General features: G+C 45.4%; 1 protein-coding gene across 1 annotated transcript in view; it reads right to left on the bottom strand.

Annotated features, from left to right (window-relative positions):
• GUCY1B1 (guanylate cyclase 1 soluble subunit beta 1) overlaps positions 1–25,893 on the bottom strand; it is a 392,747-nt gene that overhangs the window by 255,575 nt on the left and 111,279 nt on the right. The window contains exons 4-5 of the mRNA XM_069243115.1: positions 19,732–19,850; positions 10,503–10,700 (exon numbers count right to left, since the gene is read on the bottom strand). Coding sequence (XP_069099216.1) covers positions 10,503–10,700; positions 19,732–19,850 — 317 coding nt within the window. The remainder of the gene's footprint in view (positions 1–10,502; positions 10,701–19,731; positions 19,851–25,893) is intronic.

Below are 25,893 nucleotides of genomic sequence, written 5' to 3'. Positions count from 1 at the left end.
CTGGTAGTGTAAAACTCCTAAATTCGTTGTTACACTACTGTGAGGCCTGCTCCCTTCATAGGCTAACATTGGGGCTGCCCTCATACACTGTTGAAGTGGCAGCTGCTGATCTGAAAGGAGCAGGAAGGTCATATTTAGTATGGCCAGAATGGTAATACGAAATCCTGCTGACTGGTGAAGTCGGATTTAATATTACTATTCAAGAAATGCCATTTTTAGAAAGTGAGCATTTCTTTGCACTTAAATCCTTCTGTGCCTTACAATCCACGTCTGGCTGGGCTTGGTTGACAGCTCCTTGTGCATTCACTCAGACACACCCCAAACACAGGGTACTCAGCCTCACTTGCATACATCTGCATTTTGAATGGGTCTTCCTGGGCTGGGAGGGTGGAGGGCCTGCTCTCACACAAAGGACTGCCACACCCCCTACTGGGACCCTGGCAGACAGGATTGAACTGAAAGGGGACCTGGTGCACTTCTTAGCCACTCTTTGAAGTCTCCCCCGCTTCAAAGGAACATTTGGGTATAAAACAGGGCCTCTGCCCTACCTCATCAGACACTTGCTGGAGAAGAATCCTGAACCAGAAACTACATCCTGCCAAGAAGAACTGCCTGGCTGCTCAAAGGACTCACCTGTCTGCTTTCTACAAAGGACTGCTGCCTTGCTGTTGGCCTGCTGCCTTGCTGAACTCTTGTCTGGCTGTAAAGGTGCTCTCCAAGGGCTTGGATAGAGCTTGCCTGCTGTTCCCTGAAGTCTCAGGACCAAAAAGACTTCCCTTTTTTACTTGGACGCTCCGTGCGCCGAAAATTTCGACGCACAGCTTGTGCCGCGGCGAGAAAAACGCTGCACACTGACGCTGATCAACGCGACGCTCTGGGGACGACCGGAAATCCGACGCACGGCTTCGCAAGGACAACGCCGCCCGACCTCTAGAGGAGAAATCGACGCGACGCCTGCCGTGAGATCGTAATTTCAACACGCAGCCCCGCAGAACGACGCGCAGCCGGAAAACAAGCAGGAAAATCCACGCACAGACCCGGGACATCTGGTAGTCCCCGTGATCCACAGAAAGAGACTGTCCGCGCGACGGACAACGACTTACCCGCGTGGAAAATAACGACGCAAGTCCGTGTGTGCTGAGGAGAAATCGACGCACACACCCTTTTTCCACGCACCTCTTCTTTTGTGGCCCTCTGAGGAGATTTTTCCACGCTAAACCAGGTACTTGTGCTTGAAAGAGACTTTGTGTATATTCTAAAGACTTAAGACACTTTATATCACTTTTCAGTGATATCTCTACAATTTTCCATTGCAACTTTATTCTTTTTGACCTACAATTATCCTGATAAATATTATATATTTTTCTAAACACTGTGTGGTGTATTTTTGTGGTGCTATACGGTGGTATTGTATGATTTATTGCACAAATACTTTACACATTGCCTTCTAAGTTAAGCCTGACTGCTCGTGCCAAGCTACCAGAGGGTGGGCACAGGATAATCTTGGATTGTGTGTGACTTACCCTGACTAGAGTGAGGGCTTTTGCTTGGACAGGGGGTAACCTGACTGCCAACCAAAAACCCCATTTCTAACATTGGTGATCAGCGGTGAGGATAGAACTTGTATTTGTGCAGTGACATACAGTAGCTTAGTATTTCACTACCTACCCACAGTTGAAGGTCAACTTGGTTTTTATCTCTTTTTGCAAATCCGTTTTTTTTTCCTGACAATTTTCAAAAACTAAATCCTCACTCAACATGTCTCTGACTGGGTCTCAGACAGGCGACTTTGACCTAGTCCAGTTGGATACATATACGGTCAAACAACTAAGAGGATTCTGCAGGGCATTGAGGGTACCCACCCAAGGGGCCTCCAGAAAGGAGGACTTTCAAGTGGCGCTGAGGGCCTGGGCAGAAGACCATTTAGAGGATGATGAGGAAGAGGAGCCAGAAAATGGCCCCTCAGAGGAATTTTCACTATCTGTGGATGGTGTTACCACTGCAATTGTGCACCCTTCCAGACCAGGGAGCAGTGTCTCTGTGCAAAGCCTGACCGCAGAGGAAAGGAGAGAAGAAAGGGAGTTCCAATTGCAAATGGCAAAACTGAAAATTGAGGCTCAACAGGAGGAGAGAAGGGCAGAAAGAGAAGCCAAACAGAGTCAAGCAGAAGCTGAAAGGGCAGCCAAACAAGCGGAAGCTGAAAGAGCAGCCAAACAGGTGGAAGCTGAAAGAGCTTTGGCTGAAAAGAAACTATTGTTGGCTCATGAACTGAGTCTCAAGGAGCTGGAGATCAAGGCAAGACAGTCTGAATCCAGCAATAATGGTGGCAGCATACTGACAGGACCTGCTGGAGAAAAGAAGGTTCGTATACCCAAAAATGTGGTGCCCAGTTTTGTGGTGGGAGATGACATAGATAAATGGTTAGCTGCTTATGAAGTTGCACTAAGGGCTCATGAGGTTCCTGAAGGGCAATGGGGGGTAGCTATGTGGGGTTATGTACCGCCATTGGGGAGGGATACACTCCTCACATTGGATCAACCTGATCAAAACACATACCCACTTCAGAAAGCCATTTTACTTGCCAAGTTTGGGCTGACCCCTGAGGGATACCGTCAGAGGTCCAGGGACAGCACCAAACAAACCACACAAACATGGGTAGATTTCTTTGACTTCTCCAGTAAGGCACTGAATGGATGGGTGCGGGGCAACAAAGTAGCTGATTATAAAGGTTTATATGACTTGATTCTAAGAGAGCATATGCTTAATACTACTTATACAGAGTTGCGCCAGCACTTAGTGGATAGCAAGCTGACTGATCCCAGGAAGCTTGCTGAGGAGGCGGACCTCTGGGTTAGCACCAGAGTGTCCAAGAAGGTACCTGGGGGGGACTCCCACAAAGGTGGTCAGGGTTCCCAACAGAAGAAAGAGGGGGGAGATAAACTTGCAGATAAGGAACTCTCCAAAGGCCCCCAAAAGAATCCCCAGGGAGGGGGTGGCAACCCTTCCTTTTCCAAATTTGGGAAAAAGCCAGGGACATTTGAAAGGTCAGGGAAACCTAACCCCAAATGCATGGAGTGTTACCAGTATGGTCACTATAAAGGCGATCCCCAGTGCCCCAAGAGGGCACCGTCCACTACCGGACAGGCACCTGGGTTGACTAATGTAGCGCTCGGGGGGGAGATGGACCCAGATAGCTTTGGGGAACAGGTAGAGATTTCCCTAGTGTCCCTGGGAGAAGAAGAAATGGTGCCCAAGGTCCACATGCCAAAAATACTTCCAAGTACCGGCAGTGGGTCACCATTGATGGGTAGAAGGTGGAGGCTCTGCGTGACACAGGAGCCAGTATGACTACTATCAAGAGTCAGCTGGTGTCAACAGAGCAGATAGTACCTAATACATTCCACCAGGTCATAGTCGCTGACAATCACGAGAGTCACCTACCGGTGGCTCTGGTTCCCTTTGAGTGGGGGGGGGTCTCTGGTACTCTGAAAGTAGCTGTGAGTCCTGCCATGCCTGTAGATTGTCTGTTAGGCAATGATCTTGAGCATACTGCTTGGAAAGAAGTGGAGCTCAAGTGTCACCTGGAGATGTTAGGGTTACCTGAGTGGGTCTGCATGACCACACGGTCCATGGCTGACCGAGAGGGAAGTCAAGGGCGTCTGGAGCCTGGAACGATGGCCCAGAGAGCTGTCAAGAGGAGGGACCAGGGGCACCGGAAACTGGCCCCAGAAGTTCCCGCAGTGGCTGACGGGGCTCCTGAGGAGGAGGCTCCCGAGCCAACTGGGGAAGACATTGCCACCCTAGGTGACTTACCTGAGCTTGCTGGCTGGCAAGTTGAGGGTGGACCCACCAGGGAGGAATTCTGCAAGGTGCAGAAAGAATGTCCCACTCTAGAAGGTCTGAGGAAACAAGCCTCAAAGCAGGCGGCAGGTGACACCTCTGGCGATCACCACCTATATTGGGAGAATGATCTCCTCTACAGTGAGCGTAAGGTTCCGGCCTTTGGGGCAGCACGTACGCTGGTGGTCCCCCAATGTTACCGAACCTTCCTACTGGGTCTGGCTCACGACATTCCCCTGGCAGGACATTTGGGGCAAGGCAAGACCTTTAACAGGCTTGTCACCCACTTCTATTGGCCCAAAATGAGGACACACTCATATAAATTCTGCAGATCCTGTCCTACCTGCCAGGCCAGTGGTAAAGCAGGAAAAAGGGGTAAAAGCCCCCTGATTCCACTTCCTGTCGTTGGCACCCCCTTTGAAAGGGTGGGCATCAACATTGTTGGTCCCTTGGACCCCAAAACTGCCTTAGGCAACAGGTTCATCCTGGTTTTGGTGGACCATGCCACCCGTTACCCAGAGGCAATCCCTCTGAGGACCGTAACTGCACCGGTGGTGACCAGGACTCTGATGGGGATATTTACCCGTGTGGGATTCCCCAAGGAGATAGTATCTGACAGAGGCACTAACTTCATGTCTGCACACATGAAGTCTCTGTGGGATGCGTGTGGTGTAACCTACAAGTTCACCACACCCTATCACCCCCAGTCTAATGGTCTTGTGGAGAGATTCAACAAGACCCTGAAAGGCATGATTGGTGGCCTCCCTGAGGCCATGAGGCGTAAGTGGGACGTCCTCTTACCATGCCTTCTCTTTGCTTACAGAGAGGTCCCCCAGAGGGGGGTAGGGTTTAGTCCCTTTGAGCTTCTCTATGGGTACCCTGTCAGGGGACCCTTAAGCATTGTCAAGGAGGGATTGGAGAAAGCTCCAAAGGCACCCCCTCAGGACGTGGTCAGCTACATGTTGGCCCTCCGCAACCAGATGACCCGCTTCTGGAAAGAGGCCCAAAGTAACCTTGAGGCCAGTCAAGAGGTAATGAAACAATGGTATGACCAGAAGGCCACCCTGGTAGAGTTTCAACCTGGAGACAAAGTGTGGGTAATGGAGCCAGTAGAGCCTAGAGCTCTCCAGGACCGCTGGTCTGGCCCATTTGAAATCAAGGAGCGGAAAGGGGAGGCCACTTACCTAGTGGACCTCCAAACCCCTAGGAATCCCCTAAGGGTGCTCCATGTGAACCGACTAAAGGCTCACTGTGAGAGGTCGGAGATCAACATGCTTCTGGTCACAGATGAAGGAATGGAAGAGGAGAGTGAACCTCTCCCCGACCTCCTCTCTGCCCAAGAAGGTGATGGGTCAGTAAGCGGGGTCATTCTTTCTGACTCCCTGACTCTTAACCAGAGAGGATACTGCTATGAGCTGTTGGAGCAGTTCTCCCCCCTGTTCTCCCTTACTCCTGGACTGACCCACCTCTGTGTTCATGATATTGACACCGGTGACAGTCTCCCTGTGAAGAACAAAATTTACAGGTTGTCGGATAAGGTGAAGGAGAGCATCAAGGAGGAGGTCTCCAAGATGTTGACTCTAGGGGTGATCGAGAAATCCAGTAGTCCCTGTGCCAGCCCAGTGGTGTTGGTCCCTAAGGCTACTGCCCCAGGTGCGAAGCCAGAACTCCGGTTCTGTGTGGACTACCGGGGTCTCAACTCAGTCACACGGACTGATGCTCACCCCATCCCCCGAGCTGATGAGCTCGTTGACAGGCTGGGCGCTGCCAAGTTCCTGAGTACGTTTGATCTTACTTCAGGGTAATGGCAGATCGCCCTGACTAAGGGGGCTAAGGAAAGATCCGCATTTTCAACCCCTGATGGCCATTACCAGTTCCGGGTGATGCCGTTTGGATTGAAAAATGCCCCCGCTACCTTCCAACGGTTGGTTAACGGGGTCCTAGCTGGCAAGGGTGCCTTCTGTGCAGCCTACCTGGATGACATAGCTGTCTACAGTTCCAGCTGGGAGGAACACCTGCTTCACCTCAAGGAGGTGCTTCAGGCCCTGCAACAGGCAGGCCTGACCATCAAGGCTAGTAAGTGCCAGATTGGGCAGGGTTCCGTGGTGTACTTGGGACACCTAGTGGGTGGTGGCAAGGTGCAGCCACTCCAGGCCAAGATTGAAACTATCAAGGCCTGGCAACCACCGCGAAAGCAGACTGAGGTGAGAGCCTTTTTAGGCCTCACAGGATACTACCGCAGATTTGTCAAGGGCTATGGTACCATTGTATCACCCTTGACAGAGCTCACTTCCAAGAAACAACCTAGGTTGGTGAATTGGACAGAGGCTTGTCAGAAAGCCTTTGATGCCCTGAAGGAAGCCATGAGCACGGCCCCCGTGCTCAAGGCCCCTGACTACTCCCAGGAATTTATCGTGCAGACAGACGCTTCAGAGCATGGCATAGGGGCAGTCCTAGCACAGCAAAATGAGGAGGGCCGAGATCAACCGGTAGTCTTTATTAGCAGAAGGCTATTACCACGGGAACAGAGGTGGAGTGCTATTGAGAGAGAAGCTTTTGCTGTGGTCTGGGCACTAAAGAAGCTAAGACCCTACCTGTTTGGGACTCACTTCCGGGTCCAGACAGACCACAGGCCCCTCAGATGGCTCATGCAGATGAGGGGTGAGAATCCAAAACTCTTGAGGTGGTCCATTTCCCTGCAGGGGATGGACTTTACGGTGGAACATCGCCCAGGGGTTGACCACGCCAATGCTGATGGTCTCTCCAGGTACTTCCGCCTTAGCGATGAGAGCTCCCAGGAGGTCGGGTAGCTCTCCCCACTTTCAGCTGGGAGGGACACATGTTAGACCTGACAGCCGTAGGGTAGTCACCCCTAACTTTTTGCCTGCCTCCCTCCACTTTGTGGACACTGTTTTTGCTGGTTTTTAGACTCTGCGCACTTTACCACTGCTAACCAGTGCTAAAGTGCATATGCTCTCTCCCTTAAAACATGGTAACCTTGAATCATACCTGATTGGACTATTAATTTACTTATAAGTCCCTAGTAAGGTGCACTTTATATGCATAGGGCTGGTAAATTAAATACTACTAGTGGGCCAGCAGCACTGGTTGTGCCACCCACTTAAGTAGCCCCTTTTCCTTGTCTCAGGCCTGCCATTGCAAGGCCTGTGGGTGCAGTTTCACTGCCACCTCGACTTGGCATTTAAAAGTACTTGCCAAGCCTAGAACTCCCCTTTTTCTACATATAAGTCACCCTTAATGTGTGCCCTAGGTAACCCCTAGAGCAGGGTGCTGTGTGGGTAAAAGGCAGGACATGTACCTGTGTAGTTATATGTCCTGGTAGTGTAAAACTCCTAAATTCGTTGTTACACTACTGTGAGGCCTGCTCCCTTCATAGGCTAACATTGGGGCTGCCCTCATACACTGTTGAAGTGGCAGCTGCTGATCTGAAAGGAGCAGGAAGGTCATATTTAGTATGGCCAGAATGGTAATACGAAATCCTGCTGACTGGTGAAGTCGGATTTAATATTACTATTCTAGAAATGCCATTTTTAGAAAGTGAGCATTTCTTTGCACTTAAATCCTTCTGTGCCTTACAATCCACGTCTGGCTGGGCTTGGTTGACAGCTCCTTGTGCATTCACTCAGACACACCCCAAACACAGGGTACTCAGCCTCACTTGCATACATCTGCATTTTGAATGGGTCTTCCTGGGCTGGGAGGGTGGAGGGCCTGCTCTCACACAAAGGACTGCCACACCCCCTACTGGGACCCTGGCAGACAGGATTGAACTGAAAGGGGACCTGGTGCACTTCTTAGCCACTCTTTGAAGTCTCCCCCACTTCAAAGGCACATTTGGGTATGAAACAGGGCCTCTGCCCTACCTCATCAGACACTTGCTGGAGAAGAATCCTGAACCAGAAACTACATCCTGCCAAGAAGAACTGCCTGGCTGCTCAAAGGACTCACCTGTCTGCTTTCTACAAAGGACTGCTACCTTGCTGTTGGCCTGCTGCCTTGCTGAACTCTTGTCTAGCTGTGAAAGTGCTCTCCAAGGGCTTGGATAGAGCTTGCCTCCTGTTCCCTGAAGTCTCAGGACCAAAAAGACTTCCCTTTTTCACTTGGACGCTCCGTGCGCCGAAAATTTCGACGCACAGCTTGTGCCGCGGTGAGAAAAACGCCGCACGCCGACGCTGATCAACGCAACGCTCTGGGGACGACCGGAAATCCGACGCACGGCTTCGCAAGGACAACGCCGCCCGACCTCTAGAGGAGAAATCGACGCGACGCCTGCCGTGAGATCGAAATTTCAACGCGCAGCCCCGCAGAACGACGCGCAGCCAGAAAACAAGCAGGAAAATCCACGCACAGACCCGGGACATCTGGTAATCCCCGCGATCCACAGAAAGAGACTGTCCGCGCGCCGGAAAACGACGCACGACTTCCCCGCGTGGAAAATAACGACGCAAGTCCGTGTGTGCTGAGGAGAAATCGACGCACACACCCTTTTTCCACGCACCTCTTCTTTTGTGGCCCTCTGAGGAGATTTTTCCACGCTAAACCAGGTACTTGTGCTTGAAAGAGACTTTGGGGGTCATTCAGACCCCGGCGGGCGGCGGGAGCCGCCCGCCTGGCGGGAACCGCCGAATGACCGCACCGCGGTCAAAAGACCGCGGCGGCCATTCTGTGTTTCCCGCTGGGCTGGCGGGCGACCGCCAGAAGGCTGCCCGCCAGCCCAGCGGGAAACCCCTTCCCGGCGTAGTGGGAAGGGTGCGACGGGTGCAGTTGCACCCGTCGCGAATTTCAGTGTCTGCAATGCAGACACTGAAATTCTATGTGGGGCCCGCTTACGGGGGCCCCTGCAGTGCCCATGCCATTGGCATGGGCACTGCAGGGGCCCCCAGGGGCCCCACGACACCCCTCACCGCCATCCTGTTCCTGGCGGTCGGAACCGCCAGGAACAGGATGGCGGTGAGGGGGTCGGAATCCCCCATGGCGGCGCAGCAAGCTGCGCCGCCATGGGGGATTCCTCAGGGCATCGGAAAACCGGCGGGACACCGGCGGTTTTCCTGTTCTGACCGCGGCCAAAACGCCGCGGTCAGAATGCCCTGCGGGGCACCGCCAGCCTGTTGGCGGTGCTCCCGCCAACCCCGGCCCCGGCGGTCCTTGACCGCCGGGGTCGGAATGACCCCCTTTGTGTATATTCTAAAGACTTAAGACACTTTATATCACTTTTCAGTGATATCTCTACAATTTTCCGTTGCAACTTTATTCTTTTTGACCTACAATTATCCTGATAAATATTATATATTTTTCTAAACACTGTGTGGTGTATTTTTGTGGTGCTATACGGTGGTATTGTATGATTTATTGCACAAATACTTTACACATTGCCTTCTAAGTTAAGCCTGACTGCTCGTGCCAAGCTACCAGAGGGTGGGCACAGGATAATCTTGGATTGTGTGTGATTTACCCTGACTACAGTTAGGGCTTTTGCTTGGACAGGGGGTAACCTGACTGCCAACCAAAAACCCCATTTCTAACAATGCCCCATAGTAAAATCTCGAGCATTTACATTACTGTGACTGCATTTAATTTCCTCAGACCATTTAATAAAGGATGGCACATTTTTAGAAATGTTTTCACGATTATGTTAGAACCTATCCAGTGATTACATATGGCTTGGTTCTTCCAAAATAAGCCAGTCCAAGATTAGTTCATAAACATTCTAGCAAGTCTGCATCCAAGTCTCATCAGAGCATTGTTTAATCTGGAAACCTTCCTCGGGAGCCAACACTTTTTCATGGAAGTCAGAGGGAGAATTCCAATTATTGTGCTTCAGCAAAGCACTTGGGGCGAATTTACCATTTTTTCATGCAAAACAATGCATCAAGACAACTTGTTTCACCTTGCTGCACAAAAGGTCAAGAGCAGACATGCTCCACATTTACAAAGATATTGAGCATTTCTGCACTTTCGGCTGGTGCACTGCGTGATGCCTAGCACCAGTGTAGGCACCCTTGTACCACAGTGCAGATGTGTCTGTGTTATGGACTAGGATTTTTTTTGTGCAGGAAGGATCAACTTTTTCAGAGCTCTCAACTTGATACTCTGCAATCTAAACTAACACAGAATAAAATAGCTAAGGATTCATAAGAGAGAAAAGCTCGACCTGCTCATAACTTGACATTAACATTAACAAGATACAAATCATTATGTAAAAGTCTTAATTGGCTGTCTGGATTAAAAACGAATCTTAACATCTTGTAGCCGAAATGTCATGCCTGACTAAAAAGCCAATGCCAAATGTCTTTATTATTATTATTGAAATCGCAAGAATTATGCAGTTCCAAAATAATTTTATACAGACATATTTTGACAGAAATTATGCCCAAATGTCTAAATTCTTTCAGAACTGGAAGTAAATACTAAGACGGATTTGGTAAACCTTTATAAAAAAAAGGGTGTACGAAGACACGACCAACGATTGCCCACACTTCTCTATATTAATTCTGCAATACAATACTATGAAAATGCTTATCAGTATTAGCAAGATGGTGCATTACAAAGTGCGGAGTCTGGTGTTGTGATATAGGCAAATGGCAATACTCTTCTCAGAATGACACCCACTTCCTTATTTGTGTACGGCCTTCCTGTGTTACCTTCATGTCTATTTCCGTTCCGTGGATCTGTTGAGCCACAGTTTTAATAATTCCGATGACAATATCCTGTAGTCCGTCCCGCTCTGAATAGTAGTGAAGAATCAACCCTTTTCCTTTGTCTGCGTCAGTACATCTAAAAGATGGGGCGCGCATTCCTGGGTAAATGGTAGCAAGGTGGTCATGTAAAGCGTCCAGATTCTGCAAAAGCATAAAAAAGAAAAAAATGTAAAAGGCTGTGAACATTTCCTAATGTGTGAAACACTCAACCGTAAAACATGTTTGCAATATTTTTCTGAAAACAAAATCAGCACAGAAGTTAATTCCAGGGCCCTAACAAAATGGCCCCCGCGCCTCCCCCCGCCTCATCACAGAACAGAACGGCTGTGTGTTTTTTTAGCTCCTGTGGCACGTAAAGTCAATTTAATTCACCTAATATTTCACCGAGTTAGTGCATTATTTTAGAGAGCGCAGCCAGGCAAGGAAACAAAATGCATCCTTGGCTACAATGCGCAAAGTAGCCTGCTCCCTTCGTCTTCTCAGCAAACTATCTCTTTGCATCCACCCATTCTCTCTCTTACTCTTCTCCCTCTCTGATCTCTCTCTCGAGCTCTCTCTCGCTCTTGCTCTCTCTCTCTTCCCATACCTGCTGCATTTACCCTCAAGGAGTTCGGCAAAGTGACAAAAGGAGCCAGATGTGGCCCTGGGCTTTCACACGTGGCATCCAAGGTCTCCCCAGCCCATTGGGGGTAATGCCTGATGGGATAAAACGTCTTTCCAGCCCTGAACACAGACCTGGAATAGAAAGATGCAAACCTTGATCACTGTATTCTGAGCTGTACTGTCTGTAAAAGAAGGACAAACTGGGATACATTTACCGTAACCTACAAGCACATAAAAGGATGCGCCTGGGCTATATGCTGAGCCAGCGGGCCCTTCATGATACAGACCCTAGCGATATCAGTAGATACCAGAATACCATGTTTTAAACAAGATGCCAATCCTGTACCTGCGCATAACAGGGTATACACTGAATTGAGGCTGTTATTTTAGGATGTGGTTCACAGATTGTTTGGAACGCCCACGTTAAAATTCATAGGTAAAAATATGTTGAAATGCTTGCATACTGATTGATCTTAGGGTCTCTTTAACAAGGACCTAGTAGCAAACTGAACCACAGAGTGTCTTATTTTTTTAACTCTCTAGTGTAGCAGTGTGCCAGCTCATATTTACAAGGCCACGCAAAGCCACCTTCCATGGCTTATCATGGCCTTGTAAATGCAGACCCCTTTCAGGCATAATTCACGGTGAAAGGGGCATTCCATAGGTGTTGCTTGGGGTGTTCCCACGCAACACCCATGGAACCAAAGGAATCTGATGAATTCCCAGATTTACAAGTTTGGAGATGCGTCAGGTTCCTACGCCACCTCAGGGGTGGTATAAGAATGACACAATGGGCAGAAATATCTTTATTTCTCCCCGATTTTTCCTTTTTCTCTGTGTGCTGCAGCACACATAGAGAGAGAAAAACACCTCTTCTGATTGTTTTGCTCAGGAAGGTGCTCCTTCCTTCAGAAAAACAATCATCCCTGCAATGTAGGCATCCTTGCACCATGGTGCAACGGTGCCTGCGTTGGTGCTAGACAGCAATTTGTGTGCCTGTGCAGGAGGAGAGGACAGAAATGCACTCTATATTGTAGATAAGGTGCATTTCGGCCCTTTCTAGTGGTGCAGGGTGGTGCAGCAAGGCACTTGCTGTGGTGCCAGAGCCACATGAATGAGGCCCTTAGTGTGCTGTAAAAACCACAAGATGGCTGACCTTTTAGCATTAAAAGTAAGGGGTGGGGAAAAGGAATGTTTTAGTGGAGGGGATGGCCACACAAAATTCCTTAAACATACACAAAATGCTATATTTGAAGGGATTCATACATATTTTGCAAGGCATTTGGAACCCAATAGCACAAGTAAAATTAATCTTGTAAAAGGCAAAAATACATTAATCAGGAAGATGGGAGATAAACAGCCCCATATTTTCCGTGAGTATATGGGAAATGGGGCAGATTTAAGAAAAGTGGCACTGCACCCATTGCAGTGCCACTTTCCTTGCGCCCCTTAGCGCACCCCTACCGCCACCATGTGTGCACTGTATTTAAAATATTGTGCACCATGACGCAGGGTTCAGGGGGATAGCATCAGAATTTTTTACGCTATTGATGTACTACTCATGGTTAGCGCAAACATTTTGGCATTAGCCCTGAACTTTACAGAGGGGCCCATTATAAATAATGGTGTGCCCCCTTTTAACGCCTGATCTGAGCATGCATTAAAAATGCCTAAAAAAATTATGCAAAGAAATCTTTTAAATTTCTCTGCTCCATTTTTTTGCCCCCCCTCACCCAAATGAGGGAAAGCCCCCCTTTGCATACATTGTGCCTGGCGCAGGCATAATGAGATTGTTAGACTTGGAATTCTTGGCGTGGTCTCCCCTAACTTTTTGCCTCTGCTTCTCAGGTTGTTGATGTGTGCTGGACTCTGTTTTTGCTGTTTTTGATACTCTGGGCACTTTATCACTGCTAACCAGTGCTAAAGTGCAGGTGCTCCTGTGTAATGTAATTGGCTATCCATGATTGGCATATTTGATTCACTAGTAATTCCCTAGTAAAGTGCACTAGAGGTGCCCAGGGCCTGTGAATCAAATGCTACTAGTGGGCCTGTAGCACTGGTTGTGCCACCCACCCTAGTAGCCTTGTAAACATGGCTCAGACCTGCCACTGCAGTGTCTGTGGATGCGGTTGTAAACTGCCAATTCAACTTTGCATATGTACCCAATTGCTAGGCCTAAACCTTCCCTTTTTGTACATGTAAGGCACCCCTAAGGTAGGCACTAGGTAGCCCCATCAGCAGGGTGCAGTGTATGTTAAAGGTGGGACATGTACTGATGTTTTTTACATGTCCTAACAGTAAAATACTGCCAAATCTGCTTTTCACTTTTGCAAGGCCTATCTCTCTCATAGGTTGACATGGGGACTGCCTTTAAATATTCTTAAAGTGAGATTAACTTTGAGAGCAGTTAGAAATATGGAGTGAGTTTGTGGTCTCTGAACTCACAATTTAAAAATCTTTTAGTGAAGCTGGTTTTCAGATTGTTAGTTTGAAAATGGCACTTTTAGGAAGTAGGCATTTTCTTGCTTAAACCATTCTGTGACTCTGCCATGTTTGTGGATTCCCTGTCTGGGCCAGTTTGTGCTATTTGTGCATCTCCTCTAGACAGTGACACAAAGGGTGCTGGGGTGTTGCCTGCGTATCCTGATGAGCCATCTGTGCTAGAGTGGAGGGAGGGGTGGTAACGTACGCCTGAATGGGCTGTGCCTGCCCTCACAAAATGCAGTCTCCAACCACCTGGTGTGTGTCTGGGGCCAGGCATTGGCAGGGCAGGATCTTGTAAATGACAGAGACTTTCCTTTGAAGTCTGCCTACTTCAAAGGCAGAACGGGGTATACGTAGTGGAATCAAAACCCCAGATTTTCAGATTACTTCTGGAACCAAGAGGAACCTCTACCAAGGAGAAGAGCTGAAGAGCTGGAGGCTCTTTGCCTGTGACAGTGCTTAGCTGGGCTGGCCTACAGTTGGTGCTTCTGCCTGAAAGAGTCCAAAGACTGGACTTTGTGGTATATTTCTGCTTGTGAAGTATCTCCAAGGGCTTGAACTGAGCTTGCCTCCTGTTTTGAAGTCACAGGGCCATCAAAGGCTTCCTCTGCCAGCACCTGGACTCTCTGCTGAGACTCTTATCCTGCCAAGTGGTGCCCTATCCAGTCCCTGGGCCCTTGGAAGGTTAAGTTGGTGGAACCGAGGTGGAAATCCACACACACGAGCCGTGTGGGGAACATTTTGACCCACCCCATGCAACGCAGCTGTAAAAATGATGCACCACCTGCATCATGGCTGGGAAATCGACGTATCACCTGCATCCATGCTGGAGAAACGACTTAACACCCGCTTGACGCAAATCCTATGCAGCGCAAATTCTCATCCACGTGCAGGGGATTTCGCACACATCGTCTCTGGGCATCAAAATCAATGTAAACCTGCCTGGATCTGAGTTGCCCTGCCTGGAAATCGATGCACCACTCTCTAGCGGGAGTGAAAAATGATGCATCGCCTACCCGACTGGAGAAGAAACGACATACAGCCTCACTTGCAAGTAAGGAATCAACACATCGCTGGCTTTTCCAACGCACGCTAGCCAATGCAGCTTTATTTTTGACACAAACAAGGTACTTTGTGTAGCAACAAGGTTTCCATTGTTTTCTATGGAGTAAGATTCTATTATTTTAAAAATTCATAACTTTACGTGTATATGTTGGATTTTTGTTGCTTTGGTCTTGTTTGATTTAGATAAATATTGGCTATTTTTCTAAATTGGTGTGGTGTCCATTTTGTAGTGTTTTCACTGTATTACTGTGTGTGCTGGTACACATACTTTACACATTGCCTTTGGGATAAGCCTGACTGCTTAAGCCAACCTGCCAGTGGGGTAAGTAGGGGTTGTCTTAGGAGTGTAACTCCCTTACCCCGACTAGAGTGAGGGTACCTGCTTGGACGGAGTGCAAACTGACTGCCAACCAGAGACCCCATTTCTAACAACAGTTCTTTATGTTTCCTCATACATGCACACTTTGCATGTTTAAATGTATGTCTACCTGTATGGTGCACAAATACAATGGGTACATGCTCACATTTTAACCTTAGGAAAGGTTAAGATACACAATGCGTACATTGCACATGCTTTGATGTAGGCAGCAAGAGAAATTTACAATTTTAGTGAACGCCATTACAGCATTTATAAATTATAAGAAGTATATTTTTGGTGGAGGAATGGATGATGGTATTGTGCATAGATAGGTTTGATTATTTTGTGCATGGTATAAGCAGTAAAAATGGAAAGTCAAAAAATAAAACTTAGCCAATTAACCGCCTTCTGGTTTCTAAACCTTGGATTTCAATATATATTTGTTTTGATGCTGGCTGTTCATGTAAATTGGAGGTAATGATGAAACACTTGTTTGCAAAGCTCCTGGTATTTGTTCATAAGACTCTGATTTCAAAGAAGAGGACTTGATAACACATTAACATATATTCTTTATATGATAATTATGTGTTAAGGTTCATGGGTGTAGATAGTTGCTCATTTTTTGCCTGTGAAATTACAACAAACCTGACCTCACCTGTAGGTAGTTGCCTGTTTCACATAACAAATTCTGAATTTGCATACTCCTTTAGTGGGTATGTCTCTGGAGATAGAGACATCCAGACTTCATCCACAAGGGGTAACTTTTCCTTAAATGTAAATGTTAATTTTCATGAGGTCCAAGATTCTTCTATACTATGGATTTCTATCTCTGTCGGTATTGTGATTAGCTTTTCTTAACCCCACCAAAGACATTGATGCTAAGTCAGCCCTTTGACCCTTGCTTCTGGTGATAGAATGCAAGATGTATGAATGACCTATTGTTGTTTTGGACAATACACAAAATGATGATAGTGATAAATAGGATTCAGACAATCATAGAGATGATTCCAGTACTTTCTGTATTTTGATTATTGACTCTCGGTTGCCCAAAACACTCAATTGAACCTTTGAACCTTATGTCTGAAAGAAGAATGCAAGATGAATAAATAACCTAATGTTATTATGGAGAGTACATAAAAGGGTGGTCATGATAGCTGGTATAGCACTGATTTAGACAATGACAACGAAATGATTCCAATTATTTCTGCTTTGGTCGTGACCCATGAAAAAACAAAAGATGTTGACTGACCCTGTCTCAAATGACAGGAGTATCCCAGAACTAGTATCAGTTATTCTAGACTGAAAATGATAATTCTGTGTGTGTTTTATCACTCATTCAGCACCCCAATTTCACAGCTACCACTGTATGAGATGCTAAAATGTATACCTTTGTCACCAAAAGTGGTTGAGACCCAAACAATGGTATAAGAAGGTCAGATTGTCCACTTAGCACAAGCTTTTAAAGATGGGGGATCCACTTACTAAGATTTTAGATCTCACAGAATAAGCAACGGAGTCTAGTGAGTCAGTAGACTTGTATAATTGGGATCATCAAGTTTTGTGTTTTACTGGCAATGCCAATGTGGCTATTTCAATGGAAAGATACAAAATCTTAATGTTTAAATTGATTACAAATAGTGTGAACTTCCAAGTTCAGAGCTTGGTCCTGAGGTTCCGGGTTTTTTCAGTGACCATTTTACAAAGGAAATGAGAATGCCTGCAAATATTTTCTTACTATAGAAAATACATCACTCACTGCAGAGGTTGTTTGGGAAATGTGTAATTGATGAAGCCATTAGATCTCTGAACTTTTGCACCAAACATCGCAACTCCAATAACCAAATAAAATAATTTCCATGTGGAGGCCAGATTCAGCAATAACAATGACCCTCATCCTTTCCTCAAAGGGGAAGGGTCATATATTTCCCCTAGAACAGATGGGTAGAGGGAGCTTTAACTCAATATCCCATTTGTTTTCTCCCCTCCTGTTAACTGGTTGCAACATAGATGTTTTTCAAAGGACAGTTTATTTATGTTTAGAAAAAGAAGGGCTCATGTACAATAAAGGAATGCAATTTTCCAAAACATTCTTAGAAGAACATTCTTTCCACCCTTAGGGTACAGTAAATAACATGTTTCCTGTTAAAAAAGGGAAAACAAAAGTACAAAAGCAGAACTGTCACTACAAAAATGATGGTGAAGTTCCATCTCAAGGATATTTTTCCAGAAGACATGGATATTGAAGATAAACCTCAAGGGCTCTTAACTCTCTGTTCTAATTTGTCTGGAACAATGGTGGTTCCTTTAATTTAATTGTCAGAAAAGTCTACCATTTTAAGTCTCTTCCCATTGATCTGACTTTTGCTCCATGTTATTCCACAAAGTTTCCATAGTGATTCCAGAAATACAATTTTACACCTTTCAGAGTGCAAGATAATGTGTACCAAAAGGAATTAAGGACGATGTCACTTTCTCACATATCTCTCGGGCAGAATGGCCAGAATGGTAGGACTTTTGGCAGTGTCTATCTAAGCTGTATTTGCAGGACCCCTCATTAACATGCATGCTAATGTCTCAAGATCAGACAGTTACAGAAGGTCCCCTTAGACAAAGATATCCAAGAAGAGGTGACACAGTAGCAAGGCCATTTATTTGCTTGAAATAGTTATATCATCTACACGAGATCCCAAAATCTGGTCTAAGATTCAGATGCCTTTTTGCGGACTTCAGGTTCTTGGAAGTGTCTAGTATTGGCCAAGTGGGACATGGTCTGTAAAGGAATTGTCAAAGCATATAAATGATTTAGATCTTTTGCAGGCTCCTTTGTCTTTCAGTTCCAGAAAGGACAAGCCAAATTTCACTCTACTTTTGCAGATGGACAAAATTTCTGCAGCACACTATATAAACTGACTGGGAACTGCCAAGTCTAAAACACCTTTTAGGGCAGAATTTCTTCCTGGCATTCGCGTGGAGGCTATTTAATTCTCCAGGCACCTACATAAGAGGAGACTTTTTTGTGCAGTAGTTTAGTGGTTCTAATTGTCCCACTCTGAATGAGTCGGACCTGCTCACTATCTTTTGAAATGGCAACAGATATTCGAGTACTGCTTTCATTTCAATTTCACCTACTCCAAGACCAACATAGCAAGAATCAAAATCTGGTCCTATCTGCCAATCTATAGCTGATGTTTTCAAAATTGTCTGGTGTTAGTGTCTTACAATCTTCTGGGGCCGTGGGTACCACCAAGGCTTTTAACATTAAAATAAAAGCTTGGCAAGCTTGAGACTGGTTGGTGTAAAAAAACAACCTCTATCTTACTTTAGCTAATAATCCTACAGTTCTAAATTCCTTAGCCTCGTTTGCATCTCACGACTTTCAGAATTGTTAATGGCTAGAACTCAGCTATTCTGCTGACCCTTAGCACTTTTAAGTCAAACTCATATGGCAACATCTTGGAGTCAATAAAGGTCTGTTGGTTATAAGATATACCACATTGTAACATGGGATCTTAAACTAATTCCGCAATAGTTCCAAACAAGGCCTGACAATGACAGCTTTCATTTGAAGGAGTCACAAAATATTTGTTCTCCTTATTTTCCTTCTCCTGCAAAGCTGTGTTTAATGTGGCTTTAAATAACATGAATTAAAGACTACTTATTCAAGAATGTTCTCTCCTCAGTTGTTAATCTATCTACATACCACATACCCTTGCAGCTTTTCCTACTTTGGCCAAATGTGCTAAAGCTATATCTTTAGTTGGAAAAATTATATAATCCTTTGTGGCTTATTACACCTGATGGGACATAGCCTCTAAAGCTTTCTTGACACAAAACATGTTTAGAGGACATTCTTAGATTTCTGATTGGTCCAATCAATCATCATTCAGGATGTTTTATTTTATATCAATTGTTCATATCTATTTGGTAGCAGTGGCTGTGGGTTAAACAAGCACAATATGAGTGAACTTCTGGTCTTCTAATAAACTGGAAATTGTCCTAGCTAGAATAATAGCGAAGAAAAGACCTGCTTTTATTACAGATACAAGGAAGATTATTGTCCTGTCACTGTCTATAACTTGTAAGATGTTTTGATTTCCACATTACATTTTCTGTACTACAAATGTTCTTGACTCTTTGTTTCAACAGCTCCTGCTTCTTCCTAAATCTGTATCACAACGTGATACAAATAAAGCTTGAGTGTACATGTTCTTGAATATTCCTGACAAGCCATCTGGAGACTTTAAAGAATTTGTTCTACTGTTTATGTTTAGTTTCTTCTGAAATTGATCTCTTCTGTATCATTCAAGAAGCTTAATTGTTCTTCTTCATGAAAAGAGGCTTCTGCTAATTGGTGACTTCTATATGTAGATTACGCTCATGAGGGACTAGTGGTTTGTCTTCCCTGCAACCTTTAGTTTGTGACCCATGGTTTGCTTGGAAAGGTAGTTTTGTTTTTCTGTTATGTGTGGGAGCTATAATAAAAGTATCAAGTTAAGGATGCATAATGCTTGCCTCCGTGTCTTTATTAAAATCAGTACTTTCCCTAACTCTATTAGCTAGAAAAAGCTGCATTCTTTAACGATGTATGCACACTTCTCATTACACTAAAGGTTCATGGGTTACCACATAACATATAAATTTAAAAGTAACACAATCCCTCACCTGCAAAAATTCTCTGACATTGGAACCAAGGACTCGCAGGATAGTATCGTAGCCAGATTCTTGACAAAATACGAAAAACATCTTCCCAAACATTTGAAGAATATCTCCGGCATTAAGATCTGTTGGAAGGGTTAGATTATAACTAATTAGTGTTCTTTCCTGTTATATAAAGTACGAAAGAATAGTCACACGTTTCCTCACTTGCATGTCTTTGATCACATTTGATTCTGTTACCATTCAGGGCCCATATTACAGCTGAGGAACACTATCCTGGTCTGCTCGCCCGCCACCCTTAAGTGGGTGCGCTGGGCACCGTACCCCAGTGAATGCACTGTCCTCAGTGCAGTGCGAACTCACGCCTCCCCTGAGGACAGTGCGTCTGGGTATTTGAAGCTGCAGGTCTGCCTAGTATTGTGCAGGTGGCAACCCGGCCTGCATGTGAAAGGTGGCACAGCTTCCCCCTGCAGTGGATGTAGTGAGAGTCTGTGCCTGCCAGCAAGGCATCTCTGGTTAGTAATGTATTTAGTAATAATATACTATTCCTCATGACAGCTTTATTAAATTAATAAGTCACGGAGTGCAGTCATCACACTGAGGGGCTATGCCATTCTCTTTGTAATATTCAATGCAGAAAATCCTCCAAAGGTCATTGGCAGATGAGACAATGCAACGCTCTAAATAGAAGTCATCACCAGTAAATTGGGGAAGAAGGGGTCTATGTTTTAAATAATTATAATACGGATTGAATATTTCAGGTGTAGCCATGGGCATGGTATATATTTACATTTAAACTGGCATAACAAAGAAGGGGCCATCATGGGCTCTTCTCATAGCTCTTTATGCCTCCTGCATCCAGTCCCACATTCTTTCCCTGAAAACGAAACTAATTTATTTCCCAATATACACCTGACAGTTTCCACCGAGCTCTTAAGTCTTCTGTCAGTCTCTTCTATATTGAGGAAAATAGCTCTGCGGGCAGAGGCTGGTGATGCCCAAGCGAATCAAAAGCATTCAGCCTGTGCAATGAATTCCTCTGTGAACTCATTTTACATTATAAATGCTTTGAGAGCATTCCAGGAAATCTTTGTAAAGGGCACACTGCAGCAGTACGTGTTTAGCATGTGATTCCCCATTGCCTGAAGTAGGAAATGCCTGCAGTATTTCATGTGTCAAAAAAGTTTATTTAACATAATACAGACTTTTAAAACACATCTAAAACTCAACATAATGAAGTTCCTCATCACTAGATGACGCAGCTTGTTGGTCTGACACAAACTACCACATGTCGAAAGAGTTCTTGACAAAGTGAGGATGTTACTCACTTGCTATTCTACGATACAATCCTGCTGCATGGAAAGAGCAGTCACGAAAACTGAACACTGGAATTTGGATAAAGTTCTGGAGGTAGAAGAGCTGGAGGTGCTGCAGCACCCCCCAAAAAACTAAACTGGATTTCAGAAGATTCATGGGCAATAAAGAAGCTTTTAAATTTTGTTTCTAATGTCTTCTGACAAATTGCTACTGATTCTTAAAAAAATGCTGTTTACTTCCTTTATCTGACTACAGAGTGTCGGATTTTCTAATGTGAACCAAATGACAATCTATCTGTTACAGAGTGTGAAAGGAAAGGATGTGGTTTCAGGTTGTCAAATGTTTTCTATCATAGGACAAAAGTTAAATTCTTGTAAATGAACTGTACAAATATTTTAAAATCTAGCAGCATCAAGGAAAGAACAAACAAAGCACATTGCTGATTGTAATTCTGAAATGTGATAAAAACGAAGATTTTGATAGGATAACAATAAACCAAGGTACTACATGCTTGATGCACCAATGAAATATATGGTAAGCCTATTTACACAGATTGACGTTTATGCACCAATATGGTTATCACTAAAACTGCACGTCTGATGTGAATTTAGTGGTTATTTTAAGAGTCTGTTTCAATGGAAAGTTATGATAGTGCTCTACGACACCATGATTTAGCAATATCTTTTTTGACGATACACCACAAAATGCACCAACAACACACACTTCACCATTACCACCTGCCAAACGAGAATGCCTCATTTGTTAATCTTATTTCTTGGGTGACACTTCAATAAAATCAAAGATCTTACCTCATGGAGTAGCAAAGTAAGTGAAACAACAAATAATGTGAGGACTACAAAATCTATAAGGCAACCCGAGCCTTATAGTGTATGAGCCTTCCAGCACTTCAGGCCTCTGGAAGCCGGTTACAAAACACTTCTGGCGTTTTAAAATCATGGGGCCTGTTTCACAAAGATACTTGTAAAAGTATGTACACGTCTCCGCCTAAATAGACTATTACACTCTTTCTTATTGCACAAAAATGTGCAATAGTACACCCGGAAAGCCACGCCAGCCGCAGGCAGTCATATTTCTGCATCATTCTTGTGAATATATCAAGAATGGATTATTTAAATATGTGCAAACACGTGCTTCTTTCATTTGTTTCTCTGCGAGTATGTCTTTTCCTCGTGAAAAAAGTCTTGCCCCTAAACCCTGCAAAATCTGCGGAAGATACAAAGGCAACTACTTTTTTATCCTCTCAGTCCACTCCTTTTACAGCAGCCCCTCCCAATCATGCACTGCCATCACATACAGGCACAAAGACAGGCAGAAACACACACACATAAAGCAAAGGCTCACTCACACGCGCACACTCACAATATGCAAATGTGGACATTTTGTTCATGCATAAATATGTTCACATGCATGCATTCACACACGTGTACACAAACACATGTGTTAGACCTTTCATTCTTGGCGTGGTCTCCCTTAACTTTTTGCCTCTGTTCCCCAGGTTGTTGATGTGTGCTGGACTCTGATTTTACTGTTTTTGTTACTCTGGGCACTTTACCACTGCTAACCAGTGCTAAAGTGCATGTGCTCCTTTACAAAATGTGTATGTAATTGGCATATCCATGATTGGCATATTTGATTCACTAGTACGTCCCTAGGAAAGTGCAATAGAGGTGCCAGGGCCTGCAAATCAAATGGTACTAGTGGGCCTGCAGCACTGGTTGTGCCACCCACATAAGTAGCTCTGTAATCATGTCTCAGACCTGCCACTGTAGTGTCTGTGTTTGCAGTTTTAACAGTAAATTCGACTTGGCAAGTGTACCCACTTGCCAGGCCTAAACCTTCCCTTTTCCTACAAGTCCGACACCCCTAAGGTAGGCCCTAGGTAGCCGCAAGGGCAGGGTGCAGTGTATGGTTAAGGTAGCACATATAGTAATGTGTTTTATATGTCCTGACAGTGAAATATTGCTAAATTCATTTTTCACTGTTGCAAGGCCTGTCCCTCTCATAGGTTAACATGTGGGCTACCTTTAAAACTGATTAAAGTGTACATTCCCTTTGGGAGCGGATGGACATGTAAAGTTTGTGGTCTCTGAGCTCACAATTTAAAAATACATCTTTTAGTAAAGTTGATTTTGAGATTGTGTGTTTGAAAATGCCACTTTTAGAAAGTTTGTGGATTCACTGTCTGGGTCAGTTTGACAGTTGGGCTGGTTGCACCTCACACTAGACAAGGAAACAAAGGGAGCTGGGGTGTAGCCTGCATATCATGATGAGCCATCTGTGCTAGGAGGGAGAGGAGAAGTGGTCACTCACACTTGAAAGGGCTAAGCCTGTCCTCACACAATGCAGTCTCCAACCCCCTTGTGAGTGTCTGGGGCCTGGCCTGAGCAAGGCAGGATTTCACCTTCAAAAGAGACTGTACTTTGAAATAGGCCTACTTCAAAGGAGAAATTGTGTATGAGAAGGGCACCCAAAACCACAGACTTTAGAAAACACTTCTGGAAACAAGAGGAAACTCTGCCTGGAGAAGCTGAGGAAGAATAGCTGCCCTGCCTGTGACTGTGCTTTGTGGAGCTATCCTGCAGTTGCTGCTTCTGCCAGAGTAAGAGGACAAAGACTGGACTTTGTGTGCCTTCCATCTTGAGAAGAAATCTCCAAGGGCTTGATTAGAGCTTGCCTCCTGTTGTTTGAAGTCTCAGGGACAGCAAATACTTCTCTCTGCCAGCACCTTCAGTCTCTGGAGAGACTCATACTCTGCCCTGTGGTGCCCATCCAGTTCCTGGGACCCTGAAAGGAGAAGCTGGCAGCCTAAAGAAAAGGAAATCCACGCAAAAAGTGCTGTGTGTGAAAAAGATTGATGCGACTCAGATCTGTGGCTGAAGAAACGACGCGCTGCCCGCTCTGCAGCTGAAAATCGATGCTTACTGGAAACGCGACCGAAAAATCGACACACGGAGCAGGAGAAATGACTAGAAGCATCGTGCGGCTGGATTTCCAACTCAAGTACTGCTGGGCGTGTAAAAACAACGCAAGGCCTGCCCGGACGCAAGAGTGCTGACCGGATCGACGCATCGCTCTCCCGCAGAGAGGGGAAACAACGCGCCCGATCCGGCGAAAGGAGAAATAATACAAGGTCCCGCTCATGAGTGGAATCAACGCATCGCAAGCCCTTTTTGACGCTGACTCACCCGTGCGGGTTATTTTTGATGCACCCAAGGTACTTTTTTATGTGAACAGCGTTAGTGTGCGTTTGAAACTACTTAAAGACTCTTTTTGCATTTTTATTAATAACTTGACTTGTGTGTTGTGTCATTTTGTAGTGTTTTCATTAAGTTACTGTGTGTGTTGGTAGAAATACTTTACACCTAGCACTCTAAAGTTAAGCCTACTACTCTGCCAAGCTACCAAGGTGGTAAGCAGGGGTTAGTTGAGGTTGATTCTCTTTTACCCTGACTAGAGTGAGGGTCCTTGCTTGAACAGGGGGTAACCTGACCGTCTACCAAAGACCCCATTTCTAACAACATGCATAGCCAAATACTCCCTCCCCCTCCTCACTTACCTGTTGCCGGCTGAGCATCTCTCAGTCTACTCTCTGCTGACCTTTGTCATGATCTGGTGAAGGTGGCAGCACCAGGTGGTCTAAGAAGGGAGCTAGCAGTCCCAGTGACAGCAGCCACGCAGTGCTAGACCTCGGAAGGGTTCAAGAGACAAAGTGCTGCTGTTTAGAGCTCTTCCTCCTGAATTCTGCTGAGAAAATGGAGCGGTCTGGGGCTCAAATGAGAGTGCACAGAAGAAACATGAGGACAGAATTGCACACATAAAGCAGTAGCTTTCTTATGCTCTGTCTTCCCAGATCTTGTCTCCTCCTCCCAATGACAGACTCTTCCCAGGATCACCCATGAGAGATAAGGCCAGATCAGGTCAGCAGGCATCTGAACACTTCATGAATCAGAATGAACTGACAGCTCGCCTTATGCAAGGGCCTAACTGCCGCTTCTGGCAGCTCCTCCTTGCCTTGTTGGTGTCCCTCAGAACCACACTGTGTGATATGGAAGGCATGTCCAGTATGCATCTCTTCATTCATCTGTTGCTCTTTCAATGACTAACCAGGCAATGAGAGAGAAGCAAGCTAGGCTGTCTCTGTCCCCTCCTCTTCCCTTTAAACCCGGTGGGCCACCGTCCCTATTGCTAGAATGTTAATGGGTGACACGTTACCCTACCCATCCTAAAAGGTGAGTTACTCCAGCACATTGCCAGAATTGGTTACATTTCAGTTTTTGAATGTCCGCACAACTGCGTGCTTGTGGGAGTCACAAACTTCTGAAGTTAACAACCCCTTGTTCCATTCGCTTCCTACCACTTGTTGCAGAGAATAATTGTAAGAAACTACTCCAGTTAAAACACTACGAAAATAGCCATAAGTGGGTAAAAGAGGTTTACAGAAAACTAAGTGTAACTAACGTTCTGTGTAAATAATTACGACAGAATCGTCCGACTTTTAGTATGAAAATGGGGGGGTGGGGATGTGGGGGGGATTTTTGGAGATGACATTGCTAAAAAGAAATGTAGCCCATGCTATGAGCAGTTTGAATACCAGGACACGCTGTATTTATGTTACTTCAATATTTGCAATTGTTTATTAGTACAAAATGTACTGGGTGATATTACAACCGCTTGACGAAGAATACTAAATGGAATGTTTAGGACTTTCAGTCAAAATGTATTACGGATAAAACATCTGAACCTTGCCAATGGAAATAATAATTGCTTTTAAACAACCTAGACTCAACCTGACCACTAACTTACCTACCTGGTTCTACTAAAGACTTGTTA

Source organism: Pleurodeles waltl, chromosome 1_2 (genome assembly GCF_031143425.1).
Source record: "Pleurodeles waltl isolate 20211129_DDA chromosome 1_2, aPleWal1.hap1.20221129, whole genome shotgun sequence".
Lineage (NCBI taxonomy): Eukaryota > Metazoa > Chordata > Amphibia > Caudata > Salamandridae > Pleurodeles > Pleurodeles waltl.
The sequence above is the reverse complement of the archived record's forward strand: the minus strand, read 5'-3'. Positions and strand labels throughout refer to the sequence as shown.